Source organism: Zeugodacus cucurbitae, chromosome 6, assembly GCF_028554725.1.
Source record: "Zeugodacus cucurbitae isolate PBARC_wt_2022May chromosome 6, idZeuCucr1.2, whole genome shotgun sequence".
NCBI lineage: Eukaryota > Metazoa > Arthropoda > Insecta > Diptera > Tephritidae > Zeugodacus > Zeugodacus cucurbitae.
The window spans coordinates 43,118,898-43,130,993 of NC_071671.1; the positions used below are offsets into that span (position 1 = coordinate 43,118,898).

General features: G+C 31.9%; 1 protein-coding gene across 5 annotated transcripts in view; it reads right to left on the reverse strand.

Moving 5' to 3' along the window:
* Nucleotides 1–12,096, reverse strand: part of LOC105218702 (tyrosine-protein kinase Src42A) — a 108,966-nt gene that overhangs the window by 13,327 nt on the left and 83,543 nt on the right. The window contains exon 4 of one of the 5 annotated variants that reach the window (XM_054234007.1): nt 3,572–11,894. The exons of the other annotated variants lie outside the window; for them this stretch is intronic. Coding sequence (XP_054089982.1) covers nt 11,891–11,894 — 4 coding nt within the window. The 3' untranslated portion in view covers nt 3,572–11,890. Of the gene's footprint in view, nt 1–3,571; nt 11,895–12,096 lie in introns of those variants that run through there. 5 annotated transcript variants of the gene reach the window in all.

Genomic DNA, 12,096 nt, shown 5'->3' on the forward strand with positions numbered 1-12,096 from the left:
CAAATACATATGTATGTACATAGATGCATTGACACTTCCATGCGAACACATGTCGCTGCATTTGGTGTTACAAGCAGCAATTTACTCGGTCAGACATTGTAGTTGGTTATCGTCGCCAGTTGATTGATTTGCGGTTAGATGCTAAATTATGGTAGCATCATACTTTGAGCATGCAGGTTACTTAAAAAAAAGCATAAAAAACAAAAACAAAGAAAACTTGTAAATTTGTACAATAACAGCTGTGTGTGTGTGTCTGTTGCAGTAATTATTCACAATTATCGCCGCTGCACGAGCATCGGACGGAGGTGCATTGACCAGTTTCATGTGCGGCTATTTTTAGACTTTTTAAAAATAGCAACATAGCTGTTAGCCAGCAAATTGCAGACCAGCTAGAAAATTGCATATGCTTTTAAATATCAAATAAAAGTAGAAATTGTTGGGGAAATTGAATAAATGAAAAAAAAAAAATAGAAAATTGACAGGGGATGGCAGAAGCATGGATGTATGTATGCTTGTTTGTATGTGTGTATGCACCTATGCTTGATCATATGTGTGTATTCATGTAAGCAGAATAGCAAAATAAGCTTGAAATTAATTTTATGTACAAAAGACTCAGCAGCAAGGAAAGTCAGTGAAGCGAAAAGTTGGTAATTTGTTTGATTAGAAAATGAGGAGAGAAGTGTTTTCGTTTAAATTTCACTTTAAACAAAATTATTTATTTCAAAAAATTTAATGAAATAACTTACATGAAAATAAAAAAAAAACCGTAAAATATGTTTTTCTTTTTTTTTCTAATAAATTCAGGTTGTAGGTGGTTCAGGTTACAAAAAAAGCAATAAATTTATCAACAAAAAATCTAAATATAAATAAACTTTAGAGATTCTAGATAAAAAAATTAAAAATAAATTTTAAAAATTCTAAATAAAAATTATTTTTTTTAATAATTTTGATAATCTGAATTTAACAAAATTTTAATAAAAAAAACTTTAGAAATTCTAGATAAAAAAAATTATTAAATAAATTTCAAAAATTCTATGTAAATAAAAATATTTTTTTTTATTTATTTTTTTGTCAATCTCAGCAATTAAAGCTAGTTTTAACCCTAAATATTATACAGAAAGAAATAAAATTTTGATCTAAAACTAACATTTTGCTCTCAAATATATTACAATATTTATATTTTTGTATTTCTCTAACTATATTCTTAAGGGTAAAAGAAACAAGTTTTCAAATAAAAACAAAAAAAAATTAGTAACATAATTTCAAACCCGAGAAAAAGATTTTTTCAATACAAATAAATGGCCACAAAATAAGTAACAATAAAAGCGCCAGCTACTACAGAAAACTACTAAGCTCAGCTATAAAATTCCGCAACTACGAAAATAAGCAAATAAAAAATATAGACGCACATCCGCAGAATTTGCACTAGCACACACACACACACACCTCAGCAACAGTTGCATCTCTAAACCACGAGCATGAGTTTGTCCAATGCACATCCAAGCACACGCTGCTGCTGCAATGGCTGTGGCGTCAGTCTGCCTGTCAGCCTTTGTTAGGCGCTGCCACCAAATGCGCAAATTGGCAGGAAGGTATTTTGTGTTGCAGCCGCGGCTTTAGCGACTACATGTTGGCCTCCGCCGCCAACCAGCAGCCAGTCAACGAGCGAGCAAGCGCACGACGACCGTATGTACTAGCTAACTAACCAACATTTGCGGCCAACATTTAAACTATTTATAGTTGCCTGCCAAATGTGGTTTTCTAAAAATATAACTCGCAACTTGTCGATTTGCCAGTTTCTTGCCATGCGTTTTTTGCACAATTGTTGTTGTTATATTTTAGTTTGTAATTTTATCGCTGTGCCTATGACTTGACGCAGTCACAGTCGTTGCGCATGCGCCTTCTAAACCAACCGGCCGACCAGAATGCAACTAACACCAGCAATAAAAAAAACACTTATATGCATGTGTTTGTGTGTGGCGCATGTGCAAAGCTACTTTGAGCACAGAGTTATGAGCTCGTTGATGTTGTGCACCCGCCGCGCTGCGCCGCCCGCCGTGCTATGCATAGCAGTAGCTGTGCCGCTGACACACGAGAATGCAATTTAATTGTAATTGCTAGATACAAAACAGCGCCTGTGCCCAATGGACCACGCATAAATTTCAGCCCAAGCCGAACAGACACTCACGCGCACCTAAGCGCATGTGTGAGCGCCCATAAATGTTGATAGAAAATAGTCACACGATCGTGTACTCATTGAGCATTTGCTGCTGCCGCGCCGTGTACGAGGGCGCTGCATTTTAAAAATAGCCTTTGGAGATGGCTAGAATTGGCTAGAAATTGCTTGGCTGCGCCGAGTGCAACTAAAGTTAGCTAATTATGGTGCAAAAAAGGCAATTACACACATCCTTTTGAGAATTAAACTTGATGAATTATATGTGCATGTTATGTGCCTACAAAAGATGTTTATGGCTTATTAGGGATGGGAATACCGAAGTAGACGAAGGAAGAGTGTAGAAGAGGAGTACTGCAGACTTATATATTATACATACTTATATAGAAATAATATAATTTCACATTTATACTTTTGAAAGTGGTAAGTTTCAGTATGACATGATATGATATATATATATATATTTTACTTAATTTCATAAAAAATTATTATAATAAAAACAAATATTTTTAAAAATAAAAAATAATAAAATGAAAATAATTTAAAAAATTCAAAAATAAACCAGATAATTGCAAAATATACACAAATGACTTAAAAAAAAAAAGAAAATGTTTAAAAAGAAAATAAAAATAACTAAAAACAACAATAATAAAAATAAAGTTAAAATGGATTTATATTAATCGAAAAAAAATAGTTTAATAAAAAATTAAAAAATATAGCAAAATAATTGAAAAAAAATTAGATAAAAAGTAAAAAAAATTATAAAAAAATTATTAAAAATATAATAATAATATTGTAATCAATTTTAATAACATAAAAAACCAAAACAACAACAAATAGTTTATTATGTGAAGGATTCAAAACCTATTTTTAATCTGGCAAAGCTATTTTTAAGTTTTGAAGTAATTTAAAGGATATACATAGAAGCTCGAAGAAGCAAATTTTTGGAGTCCTGAGTAGAATTGAATATTAAAATTTTTTTCAAACCGATAACTAACTTTTTTTCATCATATAATATAATCAAAATAGTGAAATTTTACTAACATTTCGAGAAGACAGCAAACTCCAATTTTTATGATTTGGAAAATTACGTTTTATGCCAGCAAGTGTCAGTGGCAAAGTACCTTTTAATGTAAAAATTGTATTTCAAATGTATTTCATATTACATTTTATAGAAAAAATAAATATTCACAGTAATCTCATTAAACGTAAAAATTACTTAAAAAAGAGATTGTCAGTCCCGAATCGCACCACTATTTCAATAGTTTTTAAAAACTCTAACAAAATATCTATTTTTATGTTTTTCTCTAAATTTTGTATTATTACTATTATTTTTAAATTTATCTCTTTTTTTGCAATTTAATACGAACACAAATACCCATAATGACGACAAAACTGTAATCAATTGCATGCGCAAAATAATTTTGCATATTTTTTGGCCACAATGAAGTATTACTTCAGCTTTAGTGTTTGCATTCCCTTTCATAAATTGCCAATGCATGTCAACAACAATTTAGCGACAACCAAATGGCTTAAATGGCTGCTACACTTCACATTCATTGACAAGTGCCAATTGAAGTATGTATGAGCAGTTGAAAACTTGTTATAATTTAAATTGAATGTGCATTTTTGTTGTTTTTGCAGATACTGAAATTTGTAGTGAGGCGAGCACACGACACGCACAGCGAGTTTAACGACACTACCTTGAAACTGAAAATTTGTGGTGAATTACTAAATTTGGATGAACGCACACACACACAAACACCTGCAGCTACACAGCAAACATCCAAAAATTTACAAAAACAAAACAAATATTACAATAACAACCACACTGCAATCAGATAACAGGAACAGCGCACAAACCAGTGCATACAAAAATAACCGTCAAAAAAGTGCAAACGCAAATGGCAACAACAAATAAGTGGCAATCAAAATAAGATTTGAATTACAGTGCGCGCAAAAAATTTTAAAAGCAAAAACAAAGCGATGAAAAAACAAAAACAAATTGCTGCATATAAATATGTCTGCGTTTGTGCAATTGAAGCGCACACTTAACATGCAAAATAGCACAAGCGTATGCAGTCGAGCTGATAAACACAACAGCAACAAGAAAATTAAAGAAAAAAAATCAAAATAAAAAATCAAAAACTATGCAGACAGCCCAATTCATATACACGGGGTTGCGTATACGCCGTGTCCGACGGCCGATGTGACGTACAGCATGTTTGCCTGCAACAACAACAAACAAGCGACATTAGACCGCTCTTATGTGCATTAAAAGCTATTAAATTTAATAAAAAATACAAAAACAAAAAAATGAAATGAAGCGATTGAATGAGCGATAATATCCGTATGACCACAAGTGTTAACTCTAAAGTGTGAAGTGTCAATGCAAATTTGCCGTACTCTTTGCATATTTGCGACATTTGAGCAATCAAATGTTTGTTGCTGTTGCCTTTGCGTTTCTTTGCTTTTACTGCAAGCAAAAGCAGTTGTCATTTGCGTTTGCACGATTGCCCACTTGAGAAACACGCCTCCATGCGTGCAATGTTGGGGTCGTTGCGGTGGATGGATGATTTATCTTTGCTTTTACGCTTTTCTTAAATTTGTTTATTTATTGCTTTTATTTTTATTTTTTATCTTTTATTTTTTTGTGTGTGTTTGCCAAATCATTCAGTTTCGCGTATTCGCGTTTTTTTGGAGAAAAAGTGCATTGCTCTTGTTTCGCCGTAAATGCGAGGGAGGGCGCGTGCTTACACTTAAGTGCCGTAAAACGATTGGATCTGATGATGAAATTGGCATACAATTGTTTATGAGCAAACAAAAGCGGCATTGCGTGTGGGTTGAAAGGGTTGAAACATGTCAAAAACAAAAAAAAAGGCCATAAAAAATGCGGAAAAAATTATGTAATACTAATTGATGAAATGATGTTATTTAAATAAGAGGAAGTGAATTTGAAACAAAAATATAATAATCATGAAATAAAAAAGCAATAAAGTTGCTAACAAAATCGCTAAATATTTAATATTTAAATAAAAGAGTTGGATGAAATGAGAGTTAACAAAAAATAATAAAAATATTGGAAAGTATAAAATAAATAAGCAGGAAATAAAAGAGTATAAAATAAAAAATATCCTAATATGCTTTCTACATTTCATTAGAGCATACAATTTGCTTTAACCCAGTAGTATGTGCGTTTCGCCACTATCTAAAATATTGAATTCATACACAGTTAGTAACCTCAAATATTGTGAAGCTATATTTTGTCAATATACTACACTAAAAATAGCAATAAATCTGCTTCAATCGAAACCAAACAAATAAAGTAGAAAAATGTATTTATTGAATCTTGTTTGTCAACTTTAATTTCCCTAAATATATAAAAAAAAAATTAAAAGTTACCACCTCCAAAAACCCTTAGACACACAAATTATTTTAAAAAGTCGATTATGTAATTACAACAACAAAATAGCAGAAAACAATTGTATTTAATCGCTGGAAATGTTCAATGAATGGGCGTTTAAACAGCAATGGGCAGTGCCCAATTGTTTGCCAGCCAACCTAGACATGTTTGTCATATTAATTTGTTACAACATCGCGACAACTAACTAACAACTACAAAAATATATACAACTAACCAAACACATATATATATGTACATAAAAATAAATATTTTGCAAGAAGCGCAGAAATACCTTAAAGAAGAGCATGTAAAAGAAAAACAAAAGATAAGGGCCAAACAGAAACATGCAACAAAGGTGAAATAAGAATAATCCAAAATAAATAACAAAATCCATGAAAAATGAGTGAGTGAAAAGCAAGAAATACAAGAGTTTGAGAAATAAGTGCATACATTTCAAATAATCAACATATTAATTTTGAAATATCACTATATTTGTGCTGATATAATTTATAAAATTACATACAGTTCTCTAAAAAATATAACTGGAAATACGCAAAATGTAAAATCATCAAAAGAGCGTACCAAACTAACCAAAAATGTCCTTTCCAATAATTCAGATTTTTGGATTTTTTACACTTTTATAAATATGTTTGGTTCCGAGACCGATGCTTGATACTACACCAAGAACGAATTCAGCTATATATATCTTAAGTACAATTTGGAAGCATTTTTCGATATGTTTGATATTTTCAGGAAAAGACAATGTTTCCTAATTAAAATTTATCCAAAGCTATACGTGGTGACCCTAGAAAGGTTTGCGACTTAGCTAATAACTAAAAAATAAATAATAATAAAGAACAGCAAAATCGACTAAACAATTAACGGGTTAATCGACTCAATTAAGTAGGTGTGTTTGACCAGCGCAAGCATTATCGCCATTGAGATAACAGAGCAATAAGGATAAAAATAATTTATAATATAACTTTTTGAACTTAATTGCTTCCATACTTCAGCTAAATTTACTACTATGCAAATAAATGCTAATTTTTGTAGCTGTAAATCTAAATTGATTTTCCTGTTGACAATAAAACTACGAAAAATAACTTTGCAGCCAACTACCGCCTTGACAGAAAACAAAAAAAAAACAATATTGTGTTTAATTAACAACTAAAATGAAAGCAAAACAAATAAAAATATAAATATAAAAAAAGAAATTACAAATGTAATAAACAGCTGAGCTGGAAACACCACTTGCGACTCTATCTATACCAATGTATACCTCAACGGCCAATCGAAGTCCGAAATGCAAATTTTATGAAATAAAATTGCAATAGTAACAACGCGGGTAATAACGGTATAAACAAACCGCCGCAGAGAAAGTTTTATTGTTATTATAGTTTTTGGCCATTTGACTGTTTACTGTCTGACTGCCTGTATTGGCGCGCGCCTCGTTAGCGCTTCAATATCGCTTTTTCCTACCAAACAGTCAGCGTCGAGCGCGTATTTGTTTATCCATACTATTAGCTATTAAATTGCTTTTAAATTTGTTTTAATTAAGCTCAGCGCTTTAGTCTAGTTTGCTTTGGGTCGTACGCGAGCGTTTGTCAGCATCAAACCAATGATTGGAATTTATTTAAAACAGCTTGTTATGTCGTTGTTGTTATTAGTGTTGGTCGAAGCTATTATCAATGTCAGTTTAATGTGCAGTTATTGCTTTGAGTTCTAACCAAACAACCGTTGTGACCCAGAAACGAGTTTTTTCTTCGATTGGTTTCTGGTGTTTATCTTCTTGGTTTAACCGCTGTCGGCGCATTGGGTCAAATTTAGTAGTTTGAATTTAGTAGACGCCATGATGATGCCCCTGAATAGCTTTTGTAGTTGTTTGTTTGTACGCGTGAGTAGTGCCTATTACCCGATACTAGTATGTAGGTGTGTTTCGATTTTATTGCATTAGCCGAATTGGCTTTAAGCGGTAAATTAGAGTATTTGCAAATAAAAATGGCGATTCGCCAAAAGTGTGGGTATTCACAATGCCGGGGATTTTTGATGATTGTTTTTGGTTTATGCACATGAATATTAATAAATAACTGTATTATTTTGTTCATGAATTGAGAGTAAATAATATATTTATATTAGACATATTCAATTTATCAAGCATTCGAGAGTGACGAATCGAACACTCTAGCATGGAAGCAAGAGTTTAATGAGACATCCGCATACTTGCTAATTTTTTCTTGGTCTTTCAGGCAAAATGTATTAACAAGAGAGCAAAGTTTGGAGCTAGTGAGCAGAAAATGGCGAATCGATTAGAACTACCACATCTCTTAACAACATACTACTTTCAATCTTCAACAGTTATGATGATGGGATATGCTGATTTAACGAACTTATCAGGACGTTCGTTCGAAAAAGAATTGGTACATTTGTATTATTATTATATTGGGTCTGAATAAAATTTTGTTCGACTTATAAGTCGTACGAAGTTGACAGCTGGTCTTCGATTTTCGAACATCAAAGTTGGATTTAATTGGATGTCTGCAATATTTTTTTGAAGCGCTCATAATATGAATTTGACATTCAAGTTTTGATATTCGAAGGCAAAGAGCAAATACAATAAGCTCCATAATGAGTTCTGAAAAAATTTCAGGAAATATTTATTTTGAATTTTATCCGATAAAATCATTTAAAAAAATCTAAAGCGTGTTGTTTACTTTTACTACAAATACTTGAGAAAAAAAATGAACTACACAAATATTTACGAACAACTAATTCGAAGTGCTGCCAACCAAATGCAAACAAACAAAGAAAAAAATTGCAAAAAATATATTTATGACGATTGTTTACATGTTTTGAATTTTGCATAACTCTTCCTGCTATAAATCTAACCAAAGTTGCTAAACAACAGAAGATGACGACAAAAATTAAACATAATGACATATACACGATTACAACAATAAAGAAAATAAAGTGGTTGATGAATGGAAAAACGGTAGCTGGTAATATGAATGCTCCGGCAAGTAGAAAAGCTACGATGACTAATTCACACGACTAAGTGCGATTTTAAGCATTTGTATTATCTCTAAAGTGATGATGTTTGTCTATTGTTTTTGTTTTTGTTTTTACAGTCGCCATTTACGTTGTCATTTTGCATATTTTGCGCATTAACCTCAGGCATATCTAGATATTTAGTATATTGGTATGCTAGTTAATAAATACTCTTAAATGTACAAATATACATATATGTATGTGAGTGTATGTATGTAAAATAAGGTATGCTCTTTCAATGCAAATATTTGCCAGTTTCGCTTCGGCATTGTTCAACAGCATTAAATTGTAAATATTTGCTTTATTTTCGATGAATTTATTTTATTTTCTTATTTTTGTTTTTGTTGTTATTCTACAACAAATATTTGCACATTATTTAGCCGCATAAAATTTGCAAATCAGCGCTGAGATTTATTATGACGGTAATAATTAGCAATTGTAGACACACTGCTGAATGCTAAACTTTAAATAAATAATGGATTTCGGCGAAGAGGGAGCTTAAACACTGATTGAAGTGGAATACAACTCCTCCTTTTTGACTTGCATTTTTTTAAGAATAAAATTTATTTCAAATATTTGAAACACTCGTCATTGCTAATTTAAGAAGTACTTATACTAGGGTGGTTCTAAATAAATCAAAAAATTATTTGTTTTAGTTCATGCCTATGAAAGTACTATATTAGCACTGCTTTAAATAACAAATTTTTCACATTTTTGCCCCAATGGGAGCTGATGGCGAACTGTCGCAGAAAATTAAAATTATTTTTGAAAGCTCAAAACTTAAAAATATTATATATTTCTATTGAAATCGATGATATTTGACTCCAATGTACTCCTTAATAATTTTATATAATTTTTCTGGATCTAACTTCTATTATATATTTATTTTATTTCGTATCAACTTGGGCGGCGCTGTGAAATCAAGAAACTTTTCTTCGTACATTTAAGAAGCACTCAAATCATTTATAATTAATTTTTGCCTAAAAAATAGTAAAAATGTAGAATTTGAGATTTCACATTTGACTTAAACTTTTCCTGTCCACATTCATCACCACCCTAATATGCACTTTGTTGTTATTTATTTTGCAATTTATCCCAATTTTTGCAATAACCTATATATTTATTGGACTGCAGCCATGTAATGCTTGTGTTGTATATCAGTTTCGTGAGCTAAATTGCTGGCTGCCACCATATATCCTAACAACAACTGTGCCAGCCAACGATCCGTCAGTCAGCAAAACAGTACATTACAGCTATTGACATAATTTCGTGCAAGCTGCCAGGTATACGACGGTAAAGCAGCAAACAGCGTGGAATTTGGAATGCAACGGTGTTTTTGTAACACATATATGTACATACATATATATTTTGTAAATTATTTTAGTACATTTATGACTTCACAAGTCTGGAGCAATGCACGATTTGAAAGCAGCTCTTTTATAAAAATATAAAAAAATACATTCATGTAAAAAATCGGTAAATATATACAAAATACAAATATTTATGTAGGTATGCCGAGCTTTTCCTAATAAATAGGTGAGTCGTCCGTTTTTGGCTTGCCTTACCATCACTGTCTGCTGTTTGTCTGTGCAACTCTGCGCGCGGTTTTCATGTCTACCGAATGTCAATCACACAAAGTGACAGCTACCGCTGCAGTATTTGTCAGCGTTAGGCACTAAGGTGGTTGGCGGTGGAGGTGTGTTTGGGTGTACCAAGTGGGTACTGCAGCCTTAATGGGCATGAAATTCGTCACAGGTTTATGCGTCATTTTGCATCTACACACCGTACAACAAATGGGTACAGCAGCGCTGACGTGCCGCTTTGTGTCACTTTGTGTAAACACTCACGCGCCACGCACTCACACATTAAATCAAATCTTAATTTCGGTTGACATTAATGCCAAGTTACGGTTGCATGGCGTAAAATGTAGCAAATGTGCCAACAAACTGTATGTACTTATTTATATGTAAGTATACTGTAGGCATAATAAAAATGCAATATGTGGAGATAGAGAATGATTTCGGAGACATTTTATTAATTACTCTGAATTTTTATGGTAAACACAGTGTGCCTGAAGGATGATTAAGTGATGACGATAAAAATAAAATGCGCATAAATTCTTATGGTCAAAATATTTTGGCATTTTAGCTGATAATGCTGTACGAAGAATGCATAACGTAGACAGAAAGGTACATTACATTACAAATGAATTTCATCAGATTCAACTTTGTTGGAGCTTTCTCTAATATTATACCATATTATATATGTATGAGCTTTCATTTGGAACTTTTACTAATAGATGAAAATGATGTGAGTTTTCATCTAGAGCTTACTCTAGTGAATGCTTTGACTATGAGTACTATAAGTTATTCACATCAAATTTCGCTTAAAAACATTCTGCTGTGGCATAGATGTAATATAAATCTAAGCTTCCGTACAGAACTTTCACTTCATTTTGTACAATTTATTAACTTGAACATAATAAAAGCTTTCTTGGCTTTACTAGTAACTGATTTGCATCAAACTCTTAGTTATACCTCAAACATTATCGCAATCAACATGTAAATTAAATTTAAGCTTTTTCGCAGAGCTTTCATGTATAAATTAGTTTTACGTTTAAACCGCAAATAACGATTAGAGATTATCCATAATAATCATGAGTAAGTCTCACAACGTTTTCATAAATATTTTCACGCAGTTTCATTGTGTTTTTGAGAAATCACTGTGCTAATGTTAAATTAGGTAACGTTAGTCAGTTACAACATCGTATTTGTAGTAAAAATAGCATAAGCGCAACGGGCGCTTGAGTAATAATTTTAATTTTATATTAAGTAATTTAAATATAGTAAAAATATATTACAAGTTTGACGCATATGACCGCATAGACGTTGGGTTTTGCCAAGACAATGCAATCTCAATTAGCACTCCCAATTAGGCAGACGCAAATGATTTGCTAAGCTTTCTCGGAAAAATGCAAAATGCAAGGCGGGAAATTACTCATCTCACACTTAGATACACTTGGCGAAATGATTAACTGGATTGCAGTATTGAAAGTGCAAATATCGGCCTACGCAAAGTTAGGTTAGTTCGCAAACCTTGCAAAATCTGTGGGGAAGCACACTAAATTACAAAGGAAAAAATCACTTGCTCCAGTTGATAAAAACTGTCTAGCTTTTCAAATATGGATTTGTGTTAATTTGCATAATTTATACTTATCGCTTGACAAACGTTTGTCGTACGGCTTAAAATGACACGATTTTCAAATGGACTTACCTGTAAAAAAAGGAAAAGAGAAATTGTTAGCATTAATCGACCACAATTGAGTGTGAATAATTGTATTATAATTGTAATAAATAAGTTTATAATAAACGGTTGAATATTAAGTAGTCACGTGACATGCGCATATGTATGGAAATCGACGATTTTAAGAATTATTATAACTAATTATATGAATGAATTATTATAAATCTAAATA